Source organism: Plodia interpunctella, chromosome 10 (genome assembly GCF_027563975.2).
Source record: "Plodia interpunctella isolate USDA-ARS_2022_Savannah chromosome 10, ilPloInte3.2, whole genome shotgun sequence".
Classification (NCBI taxonomy): Eukaryota; Metazoa; Arthropoda; class Insecta; order Lepidoptera; family Pyralidae; genus Plodia; species Plodia interpunctella.
Window position 1 is genome coordinate 7,180,381 of NC_071303.1, and position 16,556 is coordinate 7,196,936.

The window sequence follows — 16,556 nt, forward strand, 5'->3', positions numbered from 1 at the left end:
AAATATATACGATAGCCTCATTCGCACATGATATACTATTTTATAATCGATTGTAACTTCAATAAAATATTAGCAATTTATTTCCATCTTCAACTCATTTCATTTCTGTGAAAATAAAATTCCTCTATGGTCCTTGACCTGACGCTGTCTGTCATGTCAACGAACTGATGAACTTGGCGGTTTCATTTCACTAATAATTTAGCATTAAAACTCTTGAAATGCCTCCTAAGAAGCGTGATAAGGATAACGACACAAACAAAAACTCCAAAATCGACCACCTACAAGCTGACCATGAGTTATTTTTACAGGCATTTGAAAGTAAGTTTGGGTAGTTATGTTAAGTAAGCGTTTCTTCATAAACATCGATTAAAATGTATTTACTCCATTTTTACAGAGCCAACTCAAATATATAGATTCTTACGGACACGCAATATGCTTTCGGTGAGTACAGAATTACGTTTTTAACTAAAAAATCAATTTCGGTGTCAGTATGCATACAATATAATATCTTTACTTTCAGCCTATATTTCTCAATCGGACACTTTCGTACATGAAGCGGCGAATGTCTAGAAGTAATAAAAGCCGCTGTGGATTCAAAATTGACTCACTATTAGAGAAAATCACTCTGAAAAAGAGCACAGAGCTTCAGCCTAACAGTTTGGGAGGTTACATGACTCTGACATTCCTAGGATTCTATGATAAAAGCCTCGATGAACCCAGAGACTATCAAGTAAAGGTAGAAACATTACTTTTAAAGATATGCCACAAAAAAAGGAAAGAAAGTTCTTCTGCTATAGTAGAAGTTTCGGTAAGTCATATATTTTCCAATTGTAAAACTTTACTAACATACATACATAGCACCAGTGCATTTGGTCAAACAATTGTTTATCTATTGTATTTCTATTCTTTGTGATCAGGTTAATCTTGATTAAAATCAAGAATAGTGTCAACCTAAACATTGGAAAGTGTTTTCTATATCTTACTAATATACCTATTCAATAGCACTGTCTTCACTCTAGATTTTTTACATACTGATATTGAGGTTTTTGTATGCATCTACTTATCATATTAATTCTGATACACATTATCGTCAATTGAAAGTGGAAAAATGTTTTTAAATTTTATACTTCATTTAGGTCGGCAGCTGTTCCGTGCCACTCAACCCATCTACATCGGAGCCTCCTGCAATGGCGTCGGCTGTGAGTATCTCCAGTGAGACCTTCAGTCCCTCACAGGGGCCCAATGTGAAGTCCTACATGCTCATGTTGAGAGTGACAGTCACCAGGGCATCTCCAAATACAAATGGAGCAGCCAGCACCAGTGAAATTACTAATGGTGATTGTGATGGTAAGAACATTGTTATATTTTTATCAGTACAGTTAATTATTCCATAGGTTTCTGTCTTGGCCCATTTGTTGCCAATCATATTGATGTTGAAACTTTCCTAGGTTGTGCTGCCATCTAAAAACCCAGCCATCCCATATAAAATCCCACTTACTTTATTATATTACACTTATATCTGGCTTATATTTGGCTTTGCCCAGCAAAAAAAGTTCAATACAACAATGTCTTACAATTAGAGGCACACATTATGACATTTGTACAATTGCAAAAATCAACACATGCTTTTCAAAATTTCTTACAATCTGCAAACTAATTTGTTTCTAGAACCTGTGACCAAAAGATTAAAATCAAACTCAACGGACCACTTAAACTCGACTCCTGAGAACAAATGGACGAAGCTCTATGGTAGTGAGCTGATAGTCTATGATAAGCACAACCGCTGTCTGCTCACTAATGGGGAGTATGACCTGGTGCTGCATGATGCGACGCCCGGCGGCCGCAGCGCCACTATAGCTAGGTCTCCTCATAAAGCTCTCATGGCTCAATGGGAAACCATACCTAATGTAAGTAACATATTTGAAACTCACTTTTATATTGGTTTAATCTAGTGGTTACCAAAGTGTGCTCTGTGGTATTCTAGAGCTCTAATCTCTGTATATAAATATATAAATAAATAATATATTTATTTTTAAAAATATCTCTATATAACATACTGAACTTAAACTGAATATTATTAAGCTTATGAAAACTTAAAATCATAGTTGTATTGATTGGTTAATTATTACAGCACTACTTTTTTCTTTAGCTTCCAGCAAAAGAAAAAAGTAGTGCTTTAATAATTTTGACTCCTTGTTATAAATTGGACTTGTACATTTTCTAAGATTGAGATTTGATTTAAATAATAAAAAAAAATCAGGAAAGTGATCTCCAGACGGACACGAATCCGTTCGACATATTCAAAGTGCGCCCGCTGCTAAAACTCAAGTTGAGTTGGAGTCAGGAGCCCACAAACGGTCTCGTAAACCGGCCCAAGCTGTACCAGCAGACTGAAACTAACGGGGTCAGGAAGGAGGCCGGCTCCAGCAAAGACAGGCTCTCTATGAAGGGCAATGCTAGTGACAGTAAAAATGGTAAGCATATTTGTGTTTCGCTTGTTTTCTTATAGCCCCAGACATCGCTCACATTGTTTTACACTATTATTAGACTTTTATATATTTTTAGACTATTAACGTGTCTCTCCCACAGCTAGGCAAAGACCTTCCCTTCCTATAAATCTCTGCTATAATTCCATAAATCTCTGCCCAGCTTTTATCCCCTCAGAAAAACACTAATATAATTAATTGATTAAATTATTATAATGTTAGAAACATTAATGAGTTGGATGCATTGTGTGTGCCACTATAAGAAAGTATTGGAGGTGGACGTTAGCATGACAGCTAATAGAATATTGTGGAGGGATAAGACATAATGTTCAAATATTGCATGGAGTACCTTTCATACCAGAACAATAAATGTTGCCTGGGAAATTCACGCCGGCGAAGCAGCGGGTAAAGTAAGACGTAATAATTAATTTATTTGCAAACATGTACACCACAAAGTTTACCAAACAATGTGCATAACACACACATTCTGCGCCGACCCCAGTTGAATAGGAAAGATTAGACAAATGTTGATGAAAAAACATTATTTTCCCCAGGGGAAAAAGTAAAAAGCGAGGCCAACGAAGGAGACTCGAAGCGCCAGCAGATAATATACCAGTTCCTGTACAACAACAACTCGAGGCAGCAGACGGAGGCCTGCGACGACCTCCACTGTCCGTGGTGCTCCCTCGACTGCGGCACTCTCTACTCGCTGCTCAAACATCTCAAGCTGTGCCATTCGAGGTTCAACTTCACATATTTTGTAAGTATTTTTGTACTTTATATGGTTGTGATCAAAACTTAAGGTTTTAGAAAAATATGTGCTATCGCCTGATGGCGCCGATGATGCGATAGAGAGCGAGAGTGTGTGTTTTTATGATAAAATTTATGTTTAGGAAAATAAGTTACATAATTATCATATGATGATAATCATGAGAATGAAGCGGTGGTGGTGGTTAAGATGGCCGCCTGGGACAGTTTAGTTCACTAAAATGTATGCGAGTACCTGCCACTAGATGGCGGTAAGTAGTCGTAAAAGTCATGTCAGATGCATTTAGGTGACTTGAACACCAGTGTTAACAATAAAACACTTGATATGATGATGATCATGAGAATTCATTATTACATGCTTATGTGTCAGTCACTGACTATTTCATACAAACGTAAATTTTTAAAATCTTTGATGACATGTCCCACTGCTGGGCAAAGATATCTCCTTTATTCTTCCACCCAATACAAACAAAATATTCAAAATGTGAATATTAGCTATTATTAGATACTTTGTCTATAAATTGTAAAACAGACCCTACATATCTACATACTACATAAAATGTCCCCAGCCAATCCCCGGCGGTGCTCGTATCGACGTATCAATAAACGAGTTGTACGACGGATCCTACACGGGGTCTCCGCACGACCTGATCGCAGCACAGGGCCGAGGCGGGCCCGCGGGCGCCGCAGGGCCCCGCGGCGGGCCCGCGGGCGCCGCAGGGCCCCGCGCCGGGCCCACGCGGCGCACGTCGCTGACGCACGTGCTGGTGTGGAGGCCGCGCCGCGTGCGTCGCGCGCACCGCCACAGCCTGGCGGAGTTCCTGGAGCTGGACGACGCGGAGGTCGTGGAAGCACAGAGGCCTTACCTTACAGGACACAATAGGTGACTTGAGTGCAATTTTTGCGCTTTTCAACTGCAAATGCAGATGTGAAGGAAAATCATTTGTTTTCTTTCTACTTCTGAATAATTTTTGTCTAAATAAAATACATTTTTTTTTATAAGACCAACAACTAAAAATATCACAATTAATAATAGGTATCACAAGCCAATTATAGTCCTCACATATAGAATTTGGATAGGTTAACAAAAAAGAGTTACTATAAATGTTGGACAGCAGGATTTGATTCCCCTCAGGCAGCCCCATCCAACCGTTTTGTCTACTATCTGCTTTCGTTCATTTGTCTATGAACTTATAAAAAATATGTTAATATATGATCTAGCTGTCAGCCACTTACATAAATATGTCATTTACCATTTTCAGTACGTATCCTGGTATCTGCCCATAGGAAGAATAATTACTTATCAAATTTTACAACAAAATATTTTTTTTTTCCAGACTTTACCACCACACAATAACCTGCCTGCCAGTGTACCCCAATGAACTGGACATTGACTCTGAAAGCGAGACGGACCCGCTGTGGCTGCAACAGAAGACCATGATGATGATAGACGAGTTCACAGACGTCAACGAAGGGGAGAAAGAACTCATGAAAATGTGGAACCTCCACGTCATGAAGTACAACTACGTGGGTGACTGCCAGATACCTATCGCTTGCCAGATGTTCCTGCAGATGAAAGGTAAAGAGCTCTTAGAGAAAAACCTTTATAGGAACTTCATCCTCCACATGTGTTCGCTTCACGACTTCGGACTACTGAGCCCTGTCGCGTTATACCAAACCATACAAATGCTCAACCAAATGCTGGCAGACAATGCCGAAGCCAAAGAAAAAATGCGAGAGTCTCTGAAAGCACAACGGGAACATTGGCATGCTGTAGGGAAGTACCAACAACCCGCTATTATAGAGCAAAAACCTCAAACGACTACTGCTAAACTCAACAATATTGAGGCCTCACCTTCAGTTAGAAGGAAAACCTCTAATCTACAAAATGCTAATCGAATGGCAAGCAATGCTAACTTTAATAAGTCTGCGAGCCCGGGACCAAGCCACACGGAAAGTAAGCGGAAAATGTCTTCGGGCAGTATACAAAGTCGCAAACGGTCATCAATATCGGAAAGAAAAAGTTCCGTATAGCGAATGTTCTGTGTTTAATCAGAAAGCCTCTGGCTATGAAGTACAACATAATATTGATTTGGTGTCTATATGACTGAACTGAACAGAAAGAACGCCTGGAGCTGTTATTGGAAAATTTAATGTTGTTGTTGATATAGAAATTTCACATGTGACGTGATAACGGCAAAAGCGTACAACTGTTTTCATATCTGTTAAAAATTATTATTTTTATTACTCACGGCCTTGTCATATTGCAAGGATTATTGTTCAGAAATTCCTACAAAATGTTATAAAATATTCCATTGGGTTAAGATTACTTAGGAACTAAATTTGGCTTTGCTAGACTAGTCCAATTGGCGGACAGTTTAAATTACACGTTCTTAGGATATAACTGGGAACGATAGTGGCTGTTGAAACGAATTACATCACTACATATTAAATAATTTAGGTAGTTTTGAAAATTAGAAATAAATTAAATCACTGCCCTTAAAAAGTATGTTTGCATAGATTACTTATTATCTACGTGTTGTACTGTCATTTTGCATAATAAATTTGGGGAATTGGCGCCATATCAATTGAATTATTATGACATGAATGATTTTCTCTTTAGTTAATTTAATTTCGCTACTGCCCAATACGATAATTTTAGGATTAAGTGTATGGAATTCCATTAAATGGATGACAATAGATTTAGTTGGTAAATTATGTCTATCGATCCTAGATCTCTGCGATATGGGCGAGCGAGCGAGCGTTAATATGACCTGTCTATCAAAACTATGTATGTACTTACGCATGTAGTCGTTAAAATGAAAAGGGACCTTATGACGGTTAACACTTGTCAGTATTGGAATAACGGCAATAAGGACCTAAGTGCCAGCCTCCATAAGGTCCCTTTTGATTTGGACGACCACATATACTAATATTAACACATTTTTCCTACGGACAAAGACTAAAGATCTTTAGAGGTGTAATAGAGCTTAGTTTCCGAAATTTAACGGCTGAGGAAGTAACCGGTAAAACATTGGGATAAGAGAATACACGTGCATACGTTTACGTATTGACATCCTTAAATATCTCGCTTCTTTATGCCTGCGATACACTATCGGCGAAGTCGGACACATGCCGATGCGAATGAGAGTTGATTGCGTACTTTGTATGTGCGATTATTTGATTGCGTAGTTTTTTACCCCATGGATACGTAATGTATGTCAGAACCGCCAAGTTTAGCGAACCATTTGCCGATAGTGTGGAAACGGCGGCATTGCATTTGTAATCGAATCTTACCAACTGCTTCAGCACCTTGAGGTTAATATATGAGTCTGTGTTCACCACAATAGTTAAGTTTTGTCCTCTATATAGAAAAATATTTGATGTAGAAACTGATGATGGTCAGTAGCAAATAGTAATATTATCACTTAATATTAATTGTTTCTTGTTCTATTTAGGAATGTATTTGAACGCGGGACAGGTTCATTTGTATGCTTATTCTGTGCTATTATTTTCACAAATTAGTTTTTTACCTTTATGATTGTTAGTGATTTAGAAAAACCAAAATAAAATAAGAATTGTGATCAATTCTTTGTTCCTTATTAGTGAATGCCATTAAATTTTATGTGTATTTTTCAATTGAGAGTGTAGTTTGTGTTTAGAACAAATTTTATGTATTTTTTTAATTTAAGAGCGATGAAATCAAATGGGATAAAATAATGAAATAATGTGTGTCGAACGGTTTATCTGGCTTATTGTATTATACATTCTTGCCAAATGACGACTCATCGTACATTGCATTTTGTGTGTCTATAACATCGACGAGCATTAGGCCTCGTTCACATGGGCGCTCTTTCAACGCGCATTAAAAAGACATAATGGAACATGTATCCGTTCAAACGGCGATGCTTTATTATCCCGAATGTTTCATGTCAATGTCGAATGTCACTTATGTCAAAATAATAAAAATGCGCCAAAACGACGATAATTTTATTTAGTTTGTCTATAAAGAGTAGAAAACGAATTACATTTTTTGCCATTGCCCACTTTTGCGAGCCAAGGGGACACAACGCCGTCGTTTTTCTAATCTTTATAGACAGACTACGCCCGTGTGAACGAGGAGTTATATACACTTAAAATGATTGAAATGGAAATCAGATAAGCCGTTAAATTGGTTCACTAAATTAGATATTATGAACTGATTTTGCATGAACTATGTCAAGACTGCACGGTACCGCGATGCCTTAAAAATTATCTATTCGCTGTTCAAATCTGACTGATTTACATATAATTTATCTGGAGTATACAATATACGTATATATTTACCACATGTATATATATGTAAATGGTCAAAAATATTTCAGCACTTCGACGCTCTATAAAGAATCCCCATCTCGGATCCCCATGAATCTATAGATAATGCTGGAGCCTACACTATCAATAACATTTTCATGCAAGGTACATATACTGCTCTCTCTTTTATCTGTGGCCTGACCTCTCTTTCTTATGTATTGCGAGATATATACATAGGTGTAACGTGTAGTCACCGTATAGTTATGCCTTTTACCGCGCAAGGATAGTTCGGGCCACAGGTGAAAGAGATAGCAATACATGTACTTTGAATCTTAAAGTACTACCTATAGCTTCATAATAATCCCGTCCTCTATTCTTACTAGTGTTGCTCACTGTCGAATAGTCTTTGGATATTTTTATTAAAAGCAGTAATATCGATATATTATACATATTGCACGCACTCTTCTTCAGTCTTAACTATAACCTATGTTTAGTATCATTTAATCTGTATCACAGGCGCCCCGAAATATTAAAAAAAAACTGCATACATTTGAACAAAGATGGACTTGCCGAAATGTCGTATTTTCTCTACCGAACATTTTGTTCGTTATTTATACATTAAAAGAGGAACTTTTATTTCAAGTGAATAGGGATAGACTCAGCAGACTGTCGTTTACTTGACTTATGTAATCAATGTTATAGTTATATAACAAATAGATCGCGCTAGATATGAACTTGTAATTTGTTAGTAATCGTAACTTATTTTTTGGTTTATTTAGAGCGCATTGTAATCATTCTGAATTAAACTACAAATCACATAATTTATTAAACATCCTAGTTATTTAGAAATACTGTTACATAATGTAACCGCAATATTTTTTTCCTTATTTTTTAATCGCTGATTTCTGCTATTTACTGATATGGTACATATTTTGTTATTTTTTTATAGTCCCATACTGAGTAATGTTCACTAAAATAATTGTACTTATGGTGAAATATAACAATTATTTTCAATAATTACATGTTTTTTTAACGGCAAAGCGTCCCTCAACCAACGCCATATATAGTATACTATATATGTGTATATGGCTACTACTGCAATATAATAACTAGAAAAACCTATATATTACGAATAATCGTGCGTTGGACAACACGCAGAATGAGTTAAGACTAAGTACCTAGTTAGTCTAGCCTAGAGTTAGTCCCAAGGCAAATTCGAGATGTGTTATGGGCTACTCGTGGAATTAGTGCATAGGCACTCCGTACAAGTACTTACTAAATCCATGGGGCTACTATAATATATTTACACCATAAAACTAGCGTTCCCGTGGGAATTTCAGGAAATCCTGCTCCCCTTTACTCGCCAAAGCAGCCTATACCTACCTATAATACCAACTTTCTACGTCTAACATCCATTAGGATCCCAGTTTTCAGCTTTGCGTTGTCTGTCATTCATCTACGATAGATTTTTTTTTATATATTGAGGTCAATGTCCATACCATAAATACATTCAAAAAATCTTTACATCTCCTTGGAGACAAATATTAAAATTCGAATTGTCAAAGGAGCGATCAGTGAGAAAAATGGAAATCCATTTGACAAAGTTCACAAACTGAAATTTGTTGTTAAATATGTCATACTCGAAGAATACACATAAATTAGCAGAACATAGCAGGTTAGACACGCCAATACCTGGCCGGAATGAAGACGAAGGTACAAATTAATAGATTATATCATGGTGTATCAAAACGCGGCGAGATTGAAATATCTAGGGTTCTCTTGATATTTCTATGTGATGTGATGTTTTTCTGTTCGTAGGAGAGGTAAATGCTTGTAACCCAACGGAGAGCCGCACTTATTCTGGTAAGTGATTTAACTCGTAAAAACTTCCAGACGATTTCAAACTATATGCATAAACCTGATGGTTTATATTTATTACTACCTATACTCTTTAAATAAACAAGTTGGAAAAAAGGCGTCTCGTTACCAATTTTATTTATCGTTACCATGTTTAAGTTGCTGTATTCCGTGGGATAGTATGTGCTTTACTTTATTTAAGTAACACAGTGAGTTTTCAGTAACGGTTTCGAAAAAGCCATCGCCTTCGAGCGCAGACGACGCCGCCTTGTGTTCTGGACAGAAGTCTTTCATCAGCATACATTCCACCGACCAATTATGTCAAGTGGCTGATATAGACAATCCATCGATCCTCGAAGAATGTAACGTGGAAGTTCTTAGTTTGAATGAGGTGTTTCCTTCCACGTCTGAAGAGAGCTTATCGAACGACGAAGACATCACAATGAAGAGAAAGCAAAAGTCCAAGAAGAAGTCACCGACACGAAAGGTTTTATTTCTTTTATTCTAATATCCAACGTCTTCCTGCTACTTCGACGATATCGTCAGTACACGGTAGGTGGATGTCAAGCGCTGCGCTTGCCGGACGCTGGACGCAAACTGCTTTAAATCGGTCCCTGTGAGTCTTTGGGAGAGGCTTTTGTGCAGCAGTGGACTTGTGAGATTGATTCTAATTTCCCACCAGTTTTCATAGGTAGAAGGATTATGAAAATTTTTGTGTCCAAGATATTGACTGAATTGATTCAGGCAAATTTTGTATAATACATACCTATGACACATGTTACAGTTATTTATACCTATTTAGACAGATGAGAGAGAAAGTTGTCTAGCTTTGGAAAAGTGCCTTAATCCGTGGCTGCCGCAAGTCCTTCATAGTGTAATGACGGCTTAATACTACCTATCGTCGAACTCAAGGAAAATCCAGCAATGTACGGCGAACTGTTTGGCGATAGTGTATATGCGGCATCAGTGTTAAGTTTTACAATTGAACAATGTTATCTCTCGAAGGCAACCGAGCACTTGGCGAAAACAGCATACGTGCCAAGCAATAGCAAGTCGTCGACCGTGTCAGGCCGGTACACTGACCCATCCGAAGGGCAGAGGTCAGAGTTCGATATATCGAAGAGCACACTCTATGTGGTGGGTAGCAACCCTGGCGAACCGAAGATATCGTATCAAGACCCTCCGAAGAAAATATCCAAAACGGTGAGTTTTGTAAGTGGATACCGACGCATTTTTTTATTTCTATTTTCAAGGCATTTGGCAAGGCGTGAGTACAAAAAACCAAAGTTTAACGTTCCTCGGGCCCCGCGTGCTTTATGATATTTTACCGGACTGATATTTTCAACGAACTATGTATTTTGCGTAATCGATCACTAGAGATGGAGAAGGTGTGATTGAATAAAAAGTATCTATTATTTTGTACTCATAAATCGTTGGACTGACTAAATTTGTTTACGACCTTTTATTTACTCACCTGTTTGTCTGTATTCAACTCTTGCAAGTTTAATTTCACCTACTTGATTAATTTCCATACGTAAGTACTTATTTTATCTTAAACATGATCTGATGCTTCCAACGAGGGGACTCCTCAACTGCATATGAACCTGATTTTTGTCATGTGTTGAATGCAACAAGTTCTCTACGACAAAGCTTGTGCCAAAATTGACATTTTTGTAAAAAAAAATGTTTTCAGATGAAAAAATACCTTAGAAACTTCGACAAACACAAGAGCGACATGGGTAAAGCGGGGGAGAAAGCGATTAGCAAGCTGACAACAATGCGAGGTATCCTGAAGGACGGGCGCTGCGTGCCCGAGTGTACCGGGGACTCCACCGCGCAGGGCCAGCCGGAATACACCGAACGTGAGTCCACGTGATCTATCACGATCGTTCGTGACGTGATCTATAGAGGCTCCCTCTTGTTGTTTTGACAGCATCCATCTCTAGAGGCGTAATTCATTTAATCATTGTGAAACATAGGTATATGAGATTGGCATCTAATAAGGTCTACTATAGCTACTACTCCTTTGTTACTCTACGGAGTTATTCAATAAATATCCAAGTTTCTATAATGAACACTTTGTTCCAGCAGAAGACCTGACATTTCCCTTCCAAACGGATTTTTGTTCCTACTCTACCTACACGAAGCAGAATCCAGATAAAAACGTAACATTCAACACACAAGTGGTGATCATCCACTTCCGAGGCGACAACTGCGTCGGCCAAAGCGTGGAAGCCCTAAGCAAGGAAAAGGACCAACAGGCCAGAAACTCCGAACTAAGGAAAACATTCTTAACCAAATACAACGAATTTTGGCCCACACAAAAATAATTTTAAGTCTAGCTTTAATTCCCAATCGTCTTTAGTCGTAACGATGATCCAGTAATAAGTTTGGATATTTAATAATATAGTGTTTTATACTAATATTTATTTACAAAATATTGTACAGTGTATAAATTATAGGAGTTGCGTTTTTGTGTCGCGTCGTTTGGCAAAAGACAGAAGGTAATCTACAATTTAACTCTAAATACGAAAGTGTTAACCTTTCCTGAATAAATATTTACCTTTAAATGATTCTGAAAAAAAAAATAGTGTACTTAGTAACTATAACATTTCCGTGTGGTAATGATAAGCTGGTAACTCCATGTGACAAGTTACGCGAATTTATGGTATTGTTAATTTATTTCCCAAATTGAAATAAACGTTACTTAATTACACCGAGAATTTTAATTATTCGTCAACCCTTTTTTTTTATTTTTCTTAGTTTCCCGGATACTAGTTGGCGTACGTATAGGATATTGTAGGGTATCTTTTTTTTCTTTGTATCAATATGTTTTTTCTTTGTAACGTTATGTTATAGATACGATTTAGGTAGATATTCGTGCTAGCCCCACACTACCTGCGTCGTCCAGTGGTCGTCAATGTTTTGATCTTCAACCATTTTTAGTTAATTTGGGTTTCTCATCATGGTTATATTCTCAACATCGTGTGAATAAAACGAAAAGTCATCAATTATAACAATTTAATATCACAGCGTTATGTCTTAATGTTTCTAGAAGATATTTTCCATAAAACTAATTCTTTGACGCGGTCGTACTTAAAGTACTTAGGGAAGTCGAGGGGTAGTTGCTCGACTGTCCAGGTGGAATGAGCGTTGTCTGTCTTAACTTTGTCCAGCAAAGAGAGGAATGTTTCGTAACACGGCGCCACAGAGTCCATATGCTCTATGGTGAAGACGTAGCGCTTCTCCAAAGCTACGTATAATGTCTTTGGCGGTTTCGAATTCAGAATTTTTTGTATCGTCGACACAAACGCTGCTGTCACGTCGTCGTCGTAGATAACTAAAATTAATAATCGATGTTTAGATAGGTGAAAATATATGTATGTATTGGCAAAAGTATGCCAAGTTATCCTATATGTCATTATGCGGCGGTAATACGGGTGCATTTGCAATGACTTAGGGTAGGTTGATACTGTTTTGTACATTTGCAAAAGTTTCTCACGAAAGTAATACTACGTAATGATTTTATTTTGGAGTCCTATGCCGCAGGTTTTTTACACCTAAATCTTACTCAAGAATCACTCCAATAAAAATCCCGAATCAAAATCCGTAACGTAGTTTTAAAGATCTAAGCATGCAGACAGCGGGAAGCGACTTTGTTTTATACTATGTAATGACTAGCCTCTAGGCTCACAGCTCCAGCCACTACAAAGTTTCCTAAATCACTCTCTAACCAACTATCTCCACCAAATCCGGGTTTGACGTCAAAGTAGGACAAACTACACTTTCACATTTATAATATTAACTATGCAGACCTAGAGTCCGCGCCATTAAGGCAGTTCGACAACAATATGTGGAACTATATATAATAGATCTGCCACGTTGTTGTTGTTAGCGACAGCAGCGCAGCTGTCTACAGGACCATTTTGTAGCAGAGCCTCTAAGTTAGACATCCGCTTATAGACTAGAATGGACACATACCATCAGCAGCGATTGCTATATCAACATCGTTTATTTCCCTCGTCAGCTGTTCACTCCAATCAATCTCCATGAAATCCAGAGGCAACACTTTGAACTCAGATTGTATCAGCTTGGAATTGTATTTAGCGTTCAATTTTATAAGTTCCAAAATGCCTCCAAGGTTTATGTCTGGAAAATAGTGACAATGATTAATATTACATCATTTTTGTTTTTGCTTACTTTTTGTTAAGTACACTAAAAAATATTGCTTGTATTGATGAAGCAAAACATCATGAGGATTCAAAATGTAGTTGTGTATGGGGAAAAATTAAATTCACCCCAAAAGTCTGGGCTTTTGCCCAACATCGGTAATTTAAGTAATGGCAGCCCTATTCCTAGCTAGTATGTGATACAGTTTTATGCAGCGTATATAAGTTAATTTTTATAAAGTTCAGAAACTTATAAAAAAATCAGCCTATCAAACATATTGGAAGCCAAAAATGCCAATCAGTATCAAAATAATAAATAAATAATAATAAATACCTGTGCACACAACCTTCTTAGCGTACATAGCAGCCACGAAGCTGGTGATCCCGGTGCCAGCTCCCAGCTCCAGCACAGTCTTCCCAGCCAGTCGCCTCCCGAGTCCCAAATGTATGAGTAGGTCGCCCATTAAGAAGGCGCCGCGCCATACTTGCAACCCTACTAGTGCTATTTTTGTTTGCGCACTGTGCTCTAAAAGGTAAATGACACTTTTTTCTTATACGACTTTGGTGTATGAGGCCAGTGCTTAAAATTTATAATTTATAATGCTTTAAATCTGTATTTCTTATCTGTCAATGAAGAGTTGAAAATTAACAAGGACGCTGTGTCCATTTGGCTTGCAACACTGGCTTTAATGTAGTTAGTTAAAATAAGTTTTTTACACTTTGTTGAAGTATGTAAGTCAGAGGTAGACCTATGTAAAATTGTACACATAGATGGAATTGATGTATCAATGCCTTGTAATACAACATTATTGTTTGTTACGGGTACGCTTACATATTCACACCACACTCACACTTCTGTCTGCTTTTGGTCCGTCTGCTCTGGCCTTAAGGGTTTTCAACTTGTATAGGCAGTGATATCATCACGAACCTAAGGCAAATAAGCGCGCCAATCGTGTCTTAGCAAGGCTGCCAAGTCTTACACGGTTATAAAGTAACAATTTTTTTAAGTAAATTATTTGCCTACTTACCTATTTTAATAGAAAATTCTTTTGGTCTAGTTATATCCAAGTCACCATCTTCATCATATTTGACTTCATTATTTTCCACTAATAGGAATGGGAATTCTGATATCACATCTGTAAATAACAAATAAAATTTACTTGTTCCTCAAACTTCTATATCATTGCTTATGCTAAACTTCTATGACAACTACTAGCTACTTTGTAATATCAATCACTCTCTCATCTGAGAATAGTTATCTTTTTTTTGGCTGCTGGATGTGCACAGCATTTATCAAATTCAGTCAAAATCAAATAATTTATTTAGAAATTAGACCTTTACATGCACTTTTTCAGATCATATTCTAAATTACATAACATTTGCCAAAGCATTACTAGAATTTTGAAACGACCACTGCTGAGAAGGAATGCTGAAAGAAACTAATTTAAGCAGTGTTGTGCTGCTTCCAGCCCAAAAATGGTAAGCCCTTCGGCTTACCATTTACATTTACATTGGCTGTACATGGTCAAAGGTTTGTGGGCTAGTTTCATCTTAATCCTATGGATAACGGAATAGGTATATTTATACATACTTCCTTCTATACTAGGTGTTGTTTTAGTACTATAGTCATACTCCGTATATATCTCGGAGGACACAGTAAGTTCTGGCATCTGAAATAATTAAAATATTAAGGGTCTGTTTTACCACTTTCTGATATTGTATTTTAATCTGTCAGAAAAACTAACTGTTATATAAATCTGCTCAAAGTTATTTAACAGTTTGCCCTATCCCAATTGTGAAACTATAATTTTTAATTGATACATATGTTTAAGCTATCAGATACTTTATCAGCAAGATGTGAAACAGGCCCTTAGTAAGCACACACCCTATTGGAATGAAAAAGAGCCTTTATTAATCAAAGGTATTTTCATGGTCTAAGGTTGCCTATTAGCTCTCACACCATAATTAATAAATGAAACATAAAAATTGGAATTACAAATTATGTGGGGAAAATAGAACAGAAATTAATTCTAGTTCTAATTATGTGGCAATTATGATGTGGCAGATGAAATACCAGTTTAGTTTCATGGCCAGCACTGATTGTGCCAAAAGCTAAAACAATAATGAAATCTAATTAGCTATAGACTAATGACCTTGTACTTACTGTAACTAATTGAAAAACAGTTAATAAGTTTAATCTTTACTCATGAGGCCACGGGCTGGAAATGAGGAAGAACAATAAAAATTGGATAGTTTCCAATTTTAAAACTTCTAAAATAAATCTCTATAGTACAGAGTGCCAGTATTAGTAATTTACATGTGTTCGCTATTTAGCCTTTTAAAATAAGTTTCTACTGACATGTGAAATGTTTTATTAATTATTAATTTGAGCCTATTAATTTTGAACAAGTTTATGGCGAAATTTTGACTCATGCCATGTTACAAAGTTTGTAATGAGTACAACTAGTAAATTTAGATTAAGATCAAGTAGGAATAATAAAAATAACTTACCATTGCAATTTCCAAGTTTGCAAATAAGTTTATTCATGCTTCAGTGTTTTCATTTAGTGATAGTAAAAAATAAGGTTGGTACTCGTCACTGCATCAAATTCTACACCATCGAAAGACATTTTTTAAAGTATCAAGATTTAGTTTTACTTAGAAGGTAATAAAACTAGGGATGTATTCAAATACATCTATACATCAACAGTAACTGTAACACAAATACATCAATAGTTAGAGCTAGAGGAAGGAAGTTTCGTTCTTTAGGCAGTTTGTTTTAACTTTTGTTTGTTTATTTATACTGTCAAAATCTTGACACTGATGTCAATGACATGAAATTGACATATTTTCATGTTATCGTAGTTATCGATTCAGAATCAGATCGAATCGTCAGCTAGCTCAAGAATCAAAACAGCACTGCTGGGCTGGCCTCCCTTTTTCGCACCACTTTTTACGGTCCTGTGCCAGTTTTATACATCGT

General features: G+C 36.9%; 3 protein-coding genes across 4 annotated transcripts; 2 read left to right on the forward strand and 1 right to left on the reverse strand.

Annotated features, from left to right (window-relative positions):
- The first annotated feature begins 138 nt into the window (after window positions 1-138).
- Window positions 139-8,564, forward strand: Su(z)12. The gene is made up of 9 exons (XM_053750714.1): window positions 139-318; window positions 395-441; window positions 521-808; window positions 1,137-1,347; window positions 1,669-1,907; window positions 2,261-2,474; window positions 3,041-3,246; window positions 3,824-4,137; window positions 4,592-8,564. Exons 1-9 carry the CDS (start codon window positions 219-221, stop codon window positions 5,286-5,288), a joined length of 2,316 nt encoding a protein of 771 aa, XP_053606689.1. The 5' UTR covers window positions 139-218; the 3' UTR covers window positions 5,289-8,564.
- Window positions 8,565-9,099: 535 nt separating this feature from the next.
- LOC128673201 (uncharacterized) lies at window positions 9,100-12,120 on the forward strand. The gene is made up of 6 exons (XM_053750877.1): window positions 9,100-9,260; window positions 9,366-9,410; window positions 9,626-9,891; window positions 10,410-10,607; window positions 11,098-11,266; window positions 11,496-12,120. Exons 1-6 carry the CDS (start codon window positions 9,179-9,181, stop codon window positions 11,732-11,734), a joined length of 999 nt encoding a protein of 332 aa, XP_053606852.1. The 5' UTR covers window positions 9,100-9,178; the 3' UTR covers window positions 11,735-12,120.
- A 288-nt stretch (window positions 12,121-12,408) lies between these two features.
- Window positions 12,409-16,367, reverse strand: LOC128673221 (uncharacterized protein). Of its 2 annotated transcripts, XM_053750925.1 has the most exons (7): window positions 16,085-16,367; window positions 15,738-15,792; window positions 15,165-15,243; window positions 14,602-14,709; window positions 13,908-14,099; window positions 13,386-13,553; window positions 12,409-12,744 (listed from the first exon to the last, which is right to left on the reverse strand). In XM_053750925.1, the coding sequence occupies exons 3-7, from the start codon at window positions 15,241-15,243 to the stop codon at window positions 12,440-12,442; spliced, it is 852 nt and encodes a 283-aa protein (XP_053606900.1). In that variant the 5' UTR covers window positions 15,738-15,792; window positions 16,085-16,367; the 3' UTR covers window positions 12,409-12,439. The 2 variants fall into 2 exon arrangements, with proteins under 2 accessions (XP_053606900.1, XP_053606898.1); XM_053750923.1 differs by lacking the exon at window positions 15,738-15,792.
- Window positions 16,368-16,556: the final 189 nt, after the last annotated feature.

Bases quoted from the DNA above. Each gene is read 5' to 3' on its own strand.
- LOC128673201 (XM_053750877.1), top strand. From the start codon at position 9,179: ATGTCATACTCGAAGAATACACATAAATTAGCAGAACATAGCAGGTTA. The intron at 9,261-9,365 runs GTACAAATTAAT...TTCTGTTCGTAG, and splicing joins TGGCCGGAATGAAGACGAAG to GAGAGGTAAATGCTTGTAAC. The intron at 10,608-11,097 runs GTGAGTTTTGTA...AAATGTTTTCAG, and splicing joins CGAAGAAAATATCCAAAACG to ATGAAAAAATACCTTAGAAA.
- LOC128673221 (XM_053750923.1), bottom strand. The intron at 13,554-13,907 runs GTATTTATTATT...ACTATTTTCCAG, and splicing joins TAAGAAGGTTGTGTGCACAG to ACATAAACCTTGGAGGCATT. The intron at 12,745-13,385 runs GTATGTGTCCAT...TATTAATTTTAG, and splicing joins TATAGCAATCGCTGCTGATG to TTATCTACGACGACGACGTG.